Genomic DNA, 17,111 nt, shown 5'->3' with positions numbered 1-17,111 from the left:
GCTTTGATTAAATTTAAGATGATAACACTAGTATTAGCGGTTAGGGTCGCTCATTCTTGAGATGTTCAGACTTTAGGGTGGTGCTTCCCTCGATTGTTGTCTGATGCTCATAGCTTTTTTTAGATACATCGGAATTTATTGTCCTTTCTTTAATTGGACCACCCACCTGGTTTTATGACATTAAAGGGGGGAGGGGGAAGAGGTCGAACTTGATCCATAACAAAAGGATTTATCCCCATCAGTTTTTTATTTATACGTAACCTCGTTCAGACGTGAAGGCTTTTAGGGGCATGGTCGAACCATTTATATTGTTATGAATGGAATTTATTTTTTGATTTATTGTTTTGTTAGTTGATGACTCTTCCTACCACGAAACATTTAATTCAAGGGGTTTGCCCCGCAGTCATTATCCTGACAAGTTTAAAAGGCCTTTTTGGTGCGTTAACCGAAACCATGAAAATATATGAGCATTTTTCCAGAACTATAGACTAGGAGACTAATTTCGTTCTTTTTTTAAAGATGCCCGAAATAACGCTCTTTTATCATCTTTAACATAGCAAATAATGTAACAAAGCTATCCTAAATACCCCATTTTACCTTCAATCTGTCAGCTAAATCAAAAACTTTCAGTGCTTACATCTCAAGTAAATGCTGTATCAATCTAGGATTAATCAAAACATTTGTTAAAAAACAGTACATTTTTTAACCTTTTTATCGCAAACCATACAATATATTGTGATTTTCCCGCTCGACGAAGTCTCTTAAGCCGATATTAAATAATTGGGGGTTCAACATTGTTAACAAGTTGGGTCGAGTAAAACATTTCTTGTCAGATATTTACGCCTATACAGAACTTTGATGAGATTAAGATTGATTTTGCAGAAAAATCATGCTCAAATCCTTTTGTTTCTCACAAAGTCTTTAATCTTTTTAGTGGGATTAACAGGTGTATTCAATTAGGGTTTACAAATAAACGTTAGAAGAAGAAACGTTGTTCTGTGCTGTTTTTATTACAGAATGATAAACTATACGTCCACATGATACGAATGCGTTAACATTTTTAAAATTTGGTGTTCCAAAGTCTTAACCCCTTTTCAGGGTTAATTAATAACTAGAATTCTTTGTACATATAGGACCAAATTGCTCTGGGTTTAGCTTTCTTTATTTACAAACCTTTCACAATCAATTGTGTCCCTTTTAAAGGTACTACAGTCTATCACTACACTAGCCAGTAGCTAAAATTATCTTTGTACTCTGAAATCATCCCAATCAACCTCAATTATTATACACATTTACGCCTTTTGTTATACGAGTTTTGTATACACATCGGTGGAGAAAGGAAAGGTCTTTTGTTCTAATCCATGCGAAAGACGCCTAATGTTTGCTATTCGACTTGTTTTGAGAATTTCATTCCTTTGATAAACCTTTTCATAACGAATACTAGCTCAGTGGCCACTGTCTCTTCTTAAAAAGTTTAGAAATTTAGCCTCTTAAGGAATTAAATACGTTATATTTAAATGTCTAGTTGCTAGCTGGTTAATGAAATATTTTATTACCTATTCCGTAAACACGTTCAGGCAATGTCTTTAGGAGGTGGTTGACCCGTGCTATTGCATTGTTATGAACGGAATTTATTTTGGGGATTTAATGCTTTTTTTAATTGTGTAGGCTGACTTCTCTCCTCCACATTCATAGTGTTATTCATGACCGTGGGAAACTATAGGGTCATAGGTTAGCTTAAGGTAGAGTTGAAAGTAACATTTTGAAATATGTACAATGGTTTTATGACCTGTTAGAGAAATTCGGAATGTTGTTATTTAACAGACTTGAAGATAACAAAGGATATTATCAGATTTGAGAATCTCTAGACACACCATGTTTTTTAATTGATTTATTACAAGTATTGTCCCTTATTTGCGGTGTTTGTAAGAAAAATCTATTTATATCCCACTCTTTTGTTGACATTTTATTTGACATAAAGCAAATCCATCGTTCTTTTGTTATAAAAATGGTAAACTGTTGACAGTTGTGTGTCAAAAATGCACAGTTAGAAAACATCTGGTGACTGATAAGATCAAGCAATAAATCATGCTATTGTTAAATGATTGAGGAATGTGGGCGTGTCTATTAAGAAATTTCGTTAGCTTAAGGTAGCATTTTTTTTGAAAAATGTACAATGGTTTTTATGATCTGTTAGAGAAATTCGGAACGTTATTATTATTTATCAGACGTGAAGATGCCAAAGGATATTTACACAATTGAGAATCACTAGAAACTTTTTTACACACCATGTTTTTTATTTATTACCCCAATAAAATCGTCCCTTATTTGCAGTGTTTATAACAAAATTCTATTTAGAGGCCACTCTTTTGCTGTTAATTTATTTGACAAAAAAGCAAATCCAGCGTTTTATTTTATTATAAAATCGGTAAAATATTAACAGGCTTGTGTCAGAAATGCATTGTGAGAAAACATCTGGTGTCTGCTAAGCAATAAATCAGGCTATTGTTAAACGATTGAAGAATGTGGGCTTGTCTATTAAGAAATTTAGTATAAAAGGGGCCGAGGAAATGATCAAAATACACAGTCGATCTTCAAACACCGAAAGCTAAACATGGATCCTGAAACTCTTCGTAGAACGTTGAACGAACTGACTATAAATAGACCCTGGCCGTTACGTTTAATATATGAGTTTTATTCCTACCTATGCGCTTATCTGCGAATAGATCCGTTGTACGGACCGCAGACTCCACCACAACTCGTAGTACAGGATGACTTAAATGCTATTGAAGCTTGCCTCGACTTACTCGAGTATATGAAAACAGTTGCTCGAGTACCAGAGGACTGTAATACCATAGATGAATTGGAAAACCTAAGGAATCTGATTCCGAGTCCCTTAAGAACAGAATACGTAGATCGCATGGCTAAACGACAAGAAGAAATTGAGCTTGGTATACAAGAAGCTCAAATCGTCGACTTCAACAACTCGCAACATGATAGAGATATAGCCGCATTTTTAGACGGAAAAGATCAAGGACCACCCGCAAAGGAGATAGTATTGAACGATACCTTACCGAGGGAGCACGGATCTGAAGAGACGCTTTCTGACGATGATATCGACGTACAATGGGGAGGAGGAGAAACGGACCAGCCCATACCTATTGACAACGTGCCCTCTTGCGAGATAATGGGACAAAGTGAGAAATTTTACAAGCATTTTAACATGTATGGTCGGGAGGTAGTTCTTAGAATTACTGAAGACCCCGTAGCTAGTGTATGTATCGTAACCAAATGCATCCTTAGTAAGTACCTACCCACCGATTACGTTCAAATTACTTTAAAGAGTGCGGCAAATATTTGTAGGTCCGAACTAGAATTATCTTTTAGAAGAGCAGATCAAGTCGACCCTAATATTCTTTTTGACCAGCTTAGTGTTATGCTCTATAATGACGAAATGGAATCATTTTTCCTTGGTCCCGTTAAAATGTTTTTTAGCATTGTAAGATTGCCTGAGGGCCAAGGGCGCTCTGTAGCCCGAGGGATTAAACCCTTCAATCTATTCTGCAAAGATAGACGTGGTATTGTACGCATAGTCAGTTCTGATAACCTGTGTTTAGCCAAATCCCTTTGTGTAGCTATAGCGCATAGAGCTTACGCCGACGATACATCGGGTGACAAGACGCTAAAAACGCGATATGCAACTATATCTAAAATAGACCCAAAAGGCACACTACAAAGAAATGAGGCTTTAGATTTATGTTATAAGGCCGACGTAAGGGTTAGTGAGTGTGGGAGTGTCGAATCGTTTGAAAGGTTCAAGTCTTATTTAAATCAATATTCGATTTTCGTATACAAATTCGAAAATAGCGTCCCTGTTTTGATTTTAGGCGAAAATGATCCTGATGATACTAGGCCCCGCCTCTTTTTATTGAATGAAAATAACCATTATAATGTTATTACAAATTTAAAGCCCCTTTTTAATCACGATCGATTCTGCGAAAAATGCCTCATCCCCTATAGGCGAATACAATCGCATAAATGTAACGACTTTTGTTTTAGATGCATGAGACCCACTATCTGCCAAGGCCTCAAGATAGCTTGTAGATTTTGTTTACGAAAATTCTTAGGCGATGACTGCTATCAAAGCCACTTAGCATCTTCCAGCAGTAAAAAGCCGCTATGTGAGCGCCTTTTTCACTGTAAAGACTGTTTAAAAATTATTGATTTTTCCCGAAGAACTGAGTTGCATACGTGTGATGAGATATATTGCCATGTCTGTAAGAAATATCAGCCGAGCAATCACTTATGTTTTATTCAAATTATCACAGACAAACCTCTGAAAGTGCCATCCGTTAAAAAGCCTAGACCTAATCAGCCAAACCTTATGTATATTTTCTTTGACGTAGAATGTATACAAACGAAGGCATGTCAGGAAAAGTTAGGAGCCTATGAACACCAGGCTATCCTGTTAGTCAGTATAACCGTGTGTGAGTTTTGTATAGATGAAACATCCCTAAATTTTAACTGTATGATGTGCGGGCAATTCGGACCTCGTAAACAACATTTCTCGGGTGGAAATCCTATATCTCTATTTCTAGATTACTTAATGCAATTGCATGCCGTTAAGAACGTCATCATACTGTCACATTTTGGCAGTAATTATGATAATCAGTTACTAATTAGGGAAATCATTAATAGAGATGAAAAATTCGTTCCGTCTTTGAAAATTAATGGAACTCGAATTTTAGAAATGAAATTGTTTAACTTGCTATTTCTGGATTCTTATAATTTCATCCCTGTAGCTTTAGCAAAGTTTCCCGCTACTTTTGGTATATCAGACGCCGCTAAAGGGTATTTTCCACATTTTTTATTCAACGTAATAGAACATAATTTTGATGTTAATAGACAAAACGAAACCAATTATGTTATAGAAACTAATCTCCCCCCTATCGAAGCTTATGGTTGTCAATATTTCACAAGGAAAAATTTAGATGCCTTCTTAAAATGGCATAGCTCCGAAGATAGTAAAGGTAAAGGTTTCGACTTCGTGAAGGAACTCAATTATTATGGTGAGAACGACACGGTTTTACTATTCCTAGGATGTTTAACTTTTCGTACACTACTCTTTAAAGTAACAGGCGTAGATCCATTTAATTGTGGCGCAATTACTCTTCCTGGCGTTTGCTCTTACGTATTTCGCAGGAATTATCTTAAACCCTATAGGTATCATACCCGCTAATTATTATAGACTTAGCGAAAATCAGTCAATAGGAGCTATAGAATGGCTAGAGTGGACCGCACACAAACGAAATATATCTATCCAATCTTCCTTTAGAGGGAGAGAAACCAGAATACAAAAACTCAAAGTAGACGGTTTTTGTGAAACCAACAAGGAAATATTCGAGTACTGGGGGTGTTTCTATCATGGGTGTAAAATACACTTTCCTTTAAACAGAAACAAGGCTTTGCATGGAGACCCTGCTCAAACTCTGAATTCCAGATATTTTAGTAGTATGAACGTGTTAGCCAAATTTGAATCCCTCAATTATAGAGTAAATGTCAAGTGGGAGTGTGAATGGCAGCAAGAAAAAGCAAATAAACCAGAAGTAATAGAGTTTTTAAAATGTAATGAAATTATGCCTAAAATAGCGAAAAGGTTGGACCCTCGTGATGCATTCTTCGGAGGAAGATGTTGCGCCACAAAACTATACCATAAAACAACAGGATCAGAGCGAATTCATTACGTCGATTTCACAAGTTTATACCCTTTCATTAACAAAACATCCAAGATACCTATAGGACATCCTGAAATCATATTAGATAACTTTCCGGACATATCTTCGTTTGATGGACTTCTTAAATGTGACGTCTTACCGGCGCAAAACCTAATTCATCCTGTTTTGCCTGCTCGTATTAATGGAAAATTAACGTTTCCATTATGTTACACATGTTGTAAAACCCAGTTTCAAGGCGATTGCGAACATACTACAGAACAAAGAGAATTGCGTGGTACATGGGTAGTAGACGAGTTACGTCATGCAGTAGAGAATGGCTACAAAATCACACGAATGTACGAGGCTTGGTCATACAAAGTTACACAGTATGACCCCAAAACAAAACAGGGAGGGCTGTTTAAAGATTATGTTAATACCTTTTTAGAGTATAAAACCCTAGCTAGCGGCTTTCCAGCAGATTGCCAGACTCAAGAAGATAAAGAGAAATACGTAGCTTCAAAGAAAAAGCTTCAAAGACGAAGAGGGCGTCGAACTAGATATCACGAAAGTAGAGAAAAATGAAGGCCTGAGGTGCCTTAGCAAACTCATGCTTAACTCTTTTTGGGGTAAATTCGGCCAAAAAACAAGACACACCTCCACCGAACTAATCAAAGATGCCTACAAATTATACGCACTAATATTAAATCCGGATATAGAGGTTAAAAGTCTATTAACAATTAACGAAAGCACAGTACTTGTAAAGTACGAACACATTATCGAAAACGAGATTGTGCACAAACACACAAACGTAGTTATCGTTTGTTTCACAACAGCTATGGCCCGATTACATTTATTAAAACATCTTGAAAAGGTCGGAGAGCTTTGTTTTTATTATGACACGGATAGTCTAGTGTACCTCTCGCCAGACGGCGCTCATTTGCTACCGACAGGCGATTATTTAGGGGAGCTCAAAAATGAATTAGAGTCCTATGGACCGGATGCCTATATTTGTGAATGGGGGAGTGGTGGACCCAAGAACTATTCTATGGACATTCTAGACCCTAAAACCGGCAAAATAACTAACATTATCAAAGTTAAAGGATTTTATTTAAACGCCTCTACAGAAAATTATATAAATTTTGAAACAATGAAGAAACTACTGGGGGTAAACAATGAAAGTGAGCCTCTAATGAACTCTGTTCAAGTCCCTATTGGCCCTCAAATCAGACGTCTGCAAGATCACACTCTGATCACGATCAACCAGACCAAAACATATCAGGTCGTAGTGGATAAAGTTAGAATAATATCTGATTATAAAACTGCCCCATACGGTTATATTAAATAGAATCATTGACATTTTCGACATAAGTTACTTGTATATATTTTAGATACCCAGTATCAGTATTTTAATTAGTATCTCAAGTATTATTTATAGTAATATTAACGTATTTCAACTAGTAACATGTAACAATATTTTAACGAATACGCAACGTTTTTGGTCCTATTTATTTGCATTTAGTAAGCTTTTTTAAATTATATATATTAGCACTTTAGTCAATAAGTATTGAATTGTTTTGTATACGTGTAATTTTTATTTTTCGATGATAATTATAGTAACGTTTTTAGCCATATCGTAGTATACGATAGGCTCTTAGTTTGACCCGAGCCGTCGTAGGTTTTTTAGTAATATTTCGATATTTTTATCAGTAATCGTATATCAATATTTTAGCGTGTATAGAAAAATATATTTTTTCGTCAATCCTGTGAACCTTTTAGTTTAATAACTAGCCTAATATTTGTACTAAAATCGTATAATAACCATTGTAGCCCTTAAATCCTATTAAAAGTAGTATTGCTATATTTTCTATGAAGGTACAGTCGCCGCAATTAAAAACTTTCTCTCTCGCGACGTCTTGTTTCAATCATAAGCCGCAAATTATTGATCTGATACAATGGGTATAAAAAAACGTATCTTATTTTGTTGTTTCAATAAATTTTTTACTAAGCGTTTTTTTTTGCACTCTCCACTTTCCATTTCCAACTGCTAAATAGGGGGTTTTGAATGATTGGGATGATTTTAAAGAGAAGGTGAACAGCTGAGCATAGCTCGTCCGAATTACCGAATGACATTCCAGTAAAGGGAGAGTGATGTTAATTGCAATTTTCTGAATACACGTCCCCACGGAATCAATGCCTTGAGCCATATTCTTATGGATAGAGATACCCTTTAATGTTGCACAAAGATATAATCAACAATTGTGGAATGAAACTTAAAATCTTCCTCCGGTGAAGATATGGCCACGGGTGCGACATTCTGTTCCACTATGGTTCGCAAATGCCAGGGGGTGGAGAAAGATTTCTAGCTAGATTAGTGGGCGATTCTTGATGTCAGATTCAACATAAGTCTGCACGAACGTTTGGTTGAAAACGGCGCATTTCGGAGAGAACCATCTAGAATTTCAATGGCCAACCAATTCCCTCAATATGTCACCCATTGAAAACCGCTTGATGGAGGAAATAAAGGTTCACTGAAAAGGAGAATACCCACACTCAAAGTATAGCATGGGTCACAAAGTGGTGCCTACATTTGAGAAAGTGGTTGTGTTCATTGTCTTCAACTAATTGGGATTCGCCATAATCAAGATGACGAACCTTTCTCAAGAAACCCTTTATTTACAATGCGAAATTAGTATTATACTAAAGTTACACTAGTCTTAGCAGTGTATCCGATGGCAAATTATGGTCTAATTGACAATCAATGGAATCTGCTGAGCTGCACGAAGTATTAAATCCTTGAAGGTTAAGTAAGGACGCAATTAATGCAGAGTGTGTATATATTTTATTGAGAAAAACCCAACCAACATAACAAGTTAAATAAAGAATAAAGACACTTTGCTAATTACTATCCAACATTTATTCTTAATTATGAACATGGTTAGGATAAATACATTTATACGTTTTCATTTTTAATTTCATTATGCGATTAATATTTGATCATTTTCCCGTTGGCGTTTACAACCTGTTGCATTCTCTGCGGCATTGATGAAAACAGATTGCTTATGTAATCGGGCCGCTCGCCAACCTCTTCCCATGCGGCCTGGATGATGGTGAATAGTTCGTCCTTATCATTGGGAATTATATTGTTCTGGGATACAATCCTTTTCATAATCGCCCAGACGTTTTCGATTGGAGATAAGTCGGGTGAATTTCTTTGCCAGTTCATTAGATCTATTTCCGGATCATTCTCATTCAAATTAGCCATGGTTGCACGTGACTTGTGTATACTCGAATTATCTTGTTGAAATATAAATTTACCGTCCGGAAAATGATTGTCTACGACATGAGGAAAAAAAGTATGTTCCAATACATCAATATATTTATCGGAATTAAGGTTCTTCTATTCGCGCTAAGGTGCCAATTCCATGTTTTGAAATATAACCCCACACTGGCACAGAAAACCGTCCGCTCTTCTGGATTGAATGAATGTTAGCCGCATCATATCGGGTCCCTTTCTCTCTCCACACTCTTACGTGATGGTCCGTAGATGAACAAAATGTTGATTCGTCGCTGATGACAACTTCATTCCATTCGTTCCTCCAGTGAAGGTTAGCGCGCGCAAATGCTAGGCGTTCTTGTTCGTGCTCTGGTTTGAGATATGGCTTCTCCGCGGCGATACGACTGTGTAGCCCAACGTCACGTAATCGGTTTCTAATCGTTGTTTCCGACGCTTCCAATTCCATGATGGATTTTACAGATCGAACAGTGGTGGTAGGATTATTCAAAACAAGAGCAGCAATAACGTCGTCTTCTTCTGCAGTGGTAACGCGTGGAGTTCCCGGTCTTGGTTTGTCTGTCAATCGCCCATTTTCACCATAAGCGGCTAGCCATGACCTCACGGTTGGCTTTGAACAGCCCAGTTGCTGCGCAATAAAAGGAACACCCCTACCAGCCTCATGTAACGCAACGAGCCTATTGCGTTCTTCCTGTGATAATCTTGGCATACTGACTGGTGAATGAGTGAGACAAACTGATAGTCTTTATATAACAATTTAAGGTAAAAAATATTTTCTAACACATATTTGTTCTATTTTAAAAATATATGTTGCCTGAATAAAATAGAACAAATATGTGTTAGAATATATTTTTTACCTTAAATTGTTATATAAAGACTATCAGTTTGTCTCACTCATTCACCAGTCAGTATGCCAAGATTATCACAGGAAGAACGCAATAGGCTCGTTGCGTTACATGAGGCTGGTAGGGGTGTTCCTTTTATTGCGCAGCAACTGGGCTGTTCAAAGCCAACCGTGAGGTCATGGCTAGCCGCTTATGGTGAAAATGGGCGATTGACAGACAAACCAAGACCGGGAACTCCACGCGTTACCACTGCAGAAGAAGACGACGTTATTGCTGCTCTTGTTTTGAATAATCCTACCACCACTGTTCGATCTGTAAAATCCATCATGGAATTGGAAGCGTCGGAAACAACGATTAGAAACCGATTACGTGACGTTGGGCTACACAGTCGTATCGCCGCGGAGAAGCCATATCTCAAACCAGAGCACGAACAAGAACGCCTAGCATTTGCGCGCGCTAACCTTCACTGGAGGAACGAATGGAATGAAGTTGTCATCAGCGACGAATCAACATTTTGTTCATCTACGGACCATCACGTAAGAGTGTGGAGAGAGAAGGGGACCCGATATGATGCGACTAACATTCATTCAATCCAGAAGAGCGGACGGTTTTCTGTGCCAGTGTGGGGTTATATTTCAAAACATGGAATTGGCACCTTAGCGCGAATAGAAGGGAACCTTAATTCCGATAAATATATTGATGTATTGGAACATACTTTTTTTCCTCATGTCGTAGACAATCATTTTCCGGACGGTAAATTTATATTTCAACAAGATTATTCGAGTATACACAAGTCACGTGCAACCATGGCTAATTTGAATGAGAATGATCCGGAAATAGATCTAATGAACTGGCAAAGAAATTCACCCGACTTATCTCCAATCGAAAACGTCTGGGCGATTATGAAAAGGATTGTATCCCAGAACAATATAATTCCCAATGATAAGGACGAACTATTCACCATCATCCAGGCCGCATGGGAAGAGGTTGGCGAGCGGCCCGATTACATAAGCAATCTGTTTTCATCAATGCCGCAGAGAATGCAACAGGTTGTAAACGCCAACGGGAAAATGATCAAATATTAATCGCATAATGAAATTAAAAATGAAAACGTATAAATGTATTTATCCTAACCATGTTCATAATTAAGAATAAATGTTGGATAGTAATTAGCAAAGTGTCTTTATTCTTTATTTAACTTGTTATGTTGGTTGGGTTTTTCTCAATAAAATATATACACACTCTGCATTAATTGCGTCCTTACTTAACCTTCAAGGATTTAATACTTCGTGCAGCTCAGCAGATTCCATTGATTGTCAATTAGACCATAATTTGCCATCGGATACACTGCTAAGACTAGTGTAACTTTAGTATAATACTAATTTCGCATTGTAAATAAAGGGTTTCTTGAGAAAGGTTCGTCATCTTGATTATGGCGAATCCCAATTAGTTGAAGACAATGAACACAACCACTTTCTCAAATGTAGGCACCACTTTGTGACCCATGCTATACTTTGAGTGTGGGTATTCTCCTTTTCAGTGAACCTTTATTTCCTCCATCAAGCGGTTTTCAATGGGTGACATATTGAGGGAATTGGTTGGCCATTGAAATTCTAGATGGTTCTCTCCGAAATGCGCCGTTTTCAACCAAACGTTCGTGCAGACTTATGTTGAATCTGACATCAAGAATCGCCCACTAATCTAGCTAGAAATCTTTCTCCACCCCCTGGCATTTGCGAACCATAGTGGAACAGAATGTCGCACCCGTGGCCATATCTTCACCGGAGGAAGATTTTAAGTTTCATTCCACAATTGTTGATTATATCTTTGTGCAACATTAAAGGGTATCTCTATCCATAAGAATATGGCTCAAGGCATTGATTCCGTGGGGACGTGTATTCAGAAAATTGCAATTAACATCACTCTCCCTTTACTGGAATGTCATTCGGTAATTCGGACGAGCTATGCTCAGCTGTTCACCTTCTCTTTAAAATCATCCCAATCATTGACTGTACAAGGGTATATATGCACTTAATAATCTCGCATGCAGTAATATTGTTCTATTTTCTATGATTGTATATATGTGTTTAATCAGCTTGTTCTACGATTTTTTGAAGCTGTATTAATTTTGCATTTTAGTGAATTCGTTTGTTATCAAAACCATTGTAATTCGTATTTTCTAATGATGTTTTTCAGTAATGATTGCGTATTTTAACTGTATATCAATATTTTAGCGCGTATGAAAAAAATATAATTTTCAGTCAATCCTATAGAGGATTTTTAGTTTAATAATAATTAGTATTGTGCTTATGCATCATGTATTCTAGGTAATTCGTATTTTCGGATGTTTTTATTAGTAATATTTTGCATTTTAGTAAATTTGTTTGTTATCAAAACTAACGTAAATCGCTTTTTATGATGTTTTATAGTAATATTTGTTCATTTTAACTGATTGCCAGCTACCAAGTTGTGTAAAAACTGCCGTAATTCCCCTTTTATGATATTAAAATGTGCTATTGTTTTAACCCTGTAACTCAATAACCAATACACAAAAGGAGTACACCTAGAACCGCGTCGTATTCGAACCTTCTTCAATAAACTATGTAAACCCTATCTCAATTAAAACTAGTTCTTTAGTATAACATAAGCATACATGGAGAGACCTCAAAATCATACAATAATAACAACAAGGGAAGGGTAGGTGTAGAAAGGGCCTACTGAACCTATATAAATCACACTATAAATGTATACAATATCATAAAGATATACCAAATAATAACAATACAAAACATGAGTACACCTAGAACCTAGTCGTAGCTTAATGGGTACCTTTTGCAGTGTAAACCTTATCTCAATTAAATCTAGTTCTTGTAATATACTAAAAATATAAGGGAAACATAAACATACATGGAGAGACCTCAAAATCATACAGAGAATAGCATTACTAGAAGGGTGAGTGTAGAAAGAGCCTACTGAACCTATAGGATTACCAATAAATCATCCCCTAAATGTATACAATATCCTAAAATACCACTAGAGTTAAGTGACAATGAATACCTTCAACACCAATAAATTACGTGACGTCATACCGATACACCAAAAATCCTCTATAAATTCAAATTTCCCGCCAACAAAATCACGTGATACGTGACGTCATCAACCCCCCCTTAACAATATTTTCCCCCTTCAGGTCCTGTACCATCCAGAGGAAAGAGATAGATAGAAAAGGGGGGCAACAAATGGGGCTACGTAAAGGAGGCCAGTTGACCGAATTAATTCGGTCAACTGGCCTCTACTCTCTCTGTTAAATCTCACAACAATACAAGTAGATTTTACTGATGAAATGTCAGTGCTTTCATCTATCAAAATACTAAAATGAATATTCTTAAGTTTGTTTACTAACTGCTGCTTATGTGATGCTCCTATCACCCTAGTTGATAAACATGTTGTTTTAGTCCTTTTAAGCATCATTTCTTGAGCAATTTTTGATAGGTTTTCATAGCCTTATACCTAACTTATATTAAAGAGATAATCCATATGGAAGAGAGAGACCAAATAAAATAACGAACTGTTTATTAAACAAGTGAGAGAGTGAGAGTGATATAAATGATAACATAACATTGCTATTTATAGCAGTTACTAAAAAACTGTTTTAAGATATTATTAACCGGTTAAAAAACTAACATCGCATTTCTTAGGTTACAGAGTTAATATAATCCGAATAGATAAGAGTCGATTTCTCCAACACCCCTTCTCGACGATTATCGGATAATCCGGCTTTTGACATCAAGTGCTTTAAATTTTCTTTTGTTAAAGGCTTGGTTAACATGTCGGCGGTCATTTCCTCGGTTGGACAATAGTTGATATCGATGATGTTGTTTTCTCTCATATCCTTGAGGAAGTGGTATCGGACGTCAATGTGTTTCGTCCTAGCGCTGATCCGTTCGGAAAGACTCATCTTGATGCATCCTTGATTGTCCTCAAATAAGTAGGTTGGCGTGGTAGCCGGGAATCCAACATCTTCGAGAAGCTGTCGTAGCCAAATGACTTCTTGGGCGGCATGGGCTGCTGCGACGTATTCGGCTTCTGTCGATGAGAGCGCGACAGTTGATTGTTTCCGACTTGACCATGCGATCGTTCCCTGTCCGAATTGGAATAGGTATCCGCTCGTTGATTTCCGGTCTTGATGATCACCGGCCCAATCTGCATCGACGTAGCCGACAAGTTCTGGTGTTTCCTTCAAAGCTGGGAAATGAAGTCGGACATCTTTTGTTCCCTTGAGATAACGCATTACTCGTCTGACGGCCGTCCAATCTCTTTTTCTCGGCTTTGAGACGCTTCGGCATAGGTAGCTGATGCTATTATTATTATTGTTGATGAGGAGGGTACGCGCCCTAGCACCGATGCCAAAGGCATATTGTGCATCCTCGTAATCAGGCCTTGAATAGGCCTGTAGCTGCAGCGTAGCGAAGAATTCGCTCCACCGTGAGAGAGGAGACCCTCGAGGGTTCCAGGGTGTGTGAATCAAAATATTCTAATCTAAGCGAGGCGAAGTAGTCGCACTCGCAAAGTACGTGGGCGGATGTTTCTTCCTTCTCCTGACACGACCTACAGAGAGGGTCGTCGGCAAAACCCATCAGATGGAGGTGCCTATTAAGCCGGCAATGCCCGGTCAAAAGACCGGTGGCCAGCCTAATATCCCATCTGCCGAGCGAAATTAGGTCCCTAGCACGAGACCTGCAGGGACCATCGACAAACAACTTTGTCTGTCTCTGGCCCTCCATGCTGTGCCAGAGCTGATTTTGTATGACAGTCAACCTGTCATGCAGACACCGTTTGACGTGCCTGTAGGGGATGGGGACGGCCGGCTCCGGCCCCAAGAGCTTGGCCTCCGCACCCCTTTTCGCAAATCTATCGGCTTGCTCATTGCCATAATATCCGCTATGCCCTGGCACCCAGTACAGCAGAACCCTGTTGCAGGATGCCAGTCGCGCTAGCAGGTCGAGGCAGCTACGCACCAGTTGAGAAGTAATCTGACACTGGTTAAGAGCGTTCAGGGCAGCCTGACTGTCAGAATAAATTCTCACAGTCCGTCCGGTATACCCTTTGTTAATACAGTAATCTGCGCAATAACAGATCGCGGCAATTTCAGCCTGGAACACACTAGCGAAGGTGCCCAGGCAAGCAGAAAAGCCGACCCTTGTGGTTTGACAGTAATAGCCGGCGCCAGCGCCGGAATCAGTCTTGGAGCCATCGGTGAACCAAATGGTTTCACCCCCAGTGCCAAGAGGCAGCAGGTTAGTCCACTCTGCCCGACTGGGGAAGTGGATGCTGAATGGCTTAGTGAAATCAAAACTGGTAACGGTTTTGTCAGAGCACATCGTAAGCGACGGCTCAAGTGCGGCGTACTCCCGAAAGAGCTTCGTATGGCTGTAATCCCAAAGTCTTGGAACCCAACAGCCACTAATGTTGAGCCTGTAGGCTCCCATGACAGCCTCCTCCTCAATGAAGAGATGAAGAGGAAGCATTTCAAGGAGCACCTCCAGGGAAGCAGTTGGGGTCAATCTCATGGCCCCCGTAACACCAATGCAGGCAAGCCTTTGAAGCTTGCGCAGGGCAGCCTGCACCGTCTTAAGCCGGACCCTTGTCCACCAGACAAGTGCCCCGTAAGATAGTATGGGTCTGATGATCCCAGTATAGAGCCAGTGTACAGCCTTGGGGTTGAGGCCCCAAGTCTGGCCGACAGAGCTCCTGGTCCTCCAGAAGAGCATCTTGGCCTTCTTAATACACCGATCAAGATGCGGCTTCCATGTGAGTCTACAATCAAAAGTCACCCCCAGGTATTTCACCTCGGAGGACTTTGTCAGGACCTGGCCAAAGAAAGAGATATCATTGAACAGATCCTTAGTATTCTTCCTCGTAAAAGGAACAAGGACAGTTTTATCAGGATTAACGGTGAGGTTAACCGCCTGACACCATTGCTCCACGCTAGAGAGAGCAGATCTCATAAGCGCGGTGACAGTATCCGGGAACTTCCCCGTAAAGACTATCGCTACATCGTCCGCATACCCGAAGCAGCAACAGCCCCCAGCACCCCCGAGCCTCCCCAGGAGCTCGTCCACCACCAGGCACCACAACAGGGGGGAGAGCACTCCACCCTGAGGGCAGCCCCTGCTGGTAGTCACCCCTAGAGAGTCCCCAAGGAGGGACGCCGACACCTCGCGGTCGGAAAGCATGGACTTGATCCAGCGGCCAAGAGTGGCGCTGATGATAAATCTCTCAACAGCTTCAGTAATAACCGAGCTAGAGACCTTGTCAAAGGCCCCCTCGATATCGAGGAAGACAGCCAGTGAAATTTCCTGAAACTCGAATGCCCTATCCAGGCAATTCGTAAGGCCGTGAAGGGCCGTCTCAGTGGATTTGCCTTTTTGGTAGGCAAATTGTGAAGAAGAGAGAGGAGTTACCGAAAGTACCTCGTCTCTGATGTACCTGTCCACCAACTTCTCCAGAATTTTGAGGAAGAAGGAGGTCAGGCATATGGGTCTAAATGCTTTCGCCTCGAGATAGGAAGCCTTCCCGGGCTTGGGAATAAAGATGACCCTAGAGCGTTTCCAGTCACGAGGTATGTGACCGAGAGCAATGCAAAGTCTGTAGATCTTGCATAGCGGAGAGGCGATGTGGTCTAAGCCCTCCTGCAAAAGCAGAGGGAAGACCCCATCGGGTCCCGGAGACTTGTAGGGCTCAAAACAGTTGACAGCCCACCGACGGTCCGTGACATTTAGGCGCCGCCACTTAGGCGCTGGCTATTTAGGCGCCGCCATTTAGCCGCCAAGACAATTAGGCGCCGTGACAACTAGGCGCCGAGACAATTAGGCGCCGTGACATTTAGGAGCCGCGACATTTAGGCGTCGAGACATTTACGTGCCAATAATTTTTCCATTATTTCTTCTAAAAATCCGTAATGACCTCTCAATTTGGCAACCCGTGTATTGTCCCTGTGCGTCACTGCATGGCTAAGTTCGCAATCCCCAATAAAGGACACGAAACCTTATTTGTTTTTACAAAACAATCTTAAAATAATAAAAAAAGAACATAACCTAACCTAACCTTAGTTAGGAAGTCAATGAAAATAATCAACAATATTTTGGAAAAGGCATATTATTTTGGAAAGTCAACGAACATGAACAACGATATTTTGGAAAAGGCATATTATTTTAGGAAGTCAGTGAAGATGAACAACAATATTTTGGAAAAGGCATA

General features: G+C 39.4%; 1 protein-coding gene across 1 annotated transcript; it reads left to right on the top strand.

Annotated features, from left to right (window-relative positions):
- Positions 1–2,532: 2,532 nt before the first annotated feature.
- LOC149650550 (uncharacterized) lies at positions 2,533–6,489 on the top strand. The gene is made up of 2 exons (XM_089849157.1): positions 2,533–3,197; positions 6,160–6,489. Exons 1-2 carry the CDS (start codon positions 2,615–2,617, stop codon positions 6,294–6,296), a joined length of 720 nt encoding a protein of 239 aa, XP_089705283.1. The 5' UTR covers positions 2,533–2,614; the 3' UTR covers positions 6,297–6,489.
- The last annotated feature ends 10,622 nt before the right edge of the window (positions 6,490–17,111 follow it).

This window comes from Phalangium opilio, unplaced genomic scaffold (assembly GCF_054372755.1).
Source record: "Phalangium opilio isolate 3A_F unplaced genomic scaffold, DU_Popi_V2 ptg000086l_1, whole genome shotgun sequence".
Classification (NCBI taxonomy): Eukaryota; Metazoa; Arthropoda; class Arachnida; order Opiliones; family Phalangiidae; genus Phalangium; species Phalangium opilio.
Note: the sequence above shows the minus strand (reverse complement) of the source record. Positions and strands in the feature narration are given on the sequence as shown.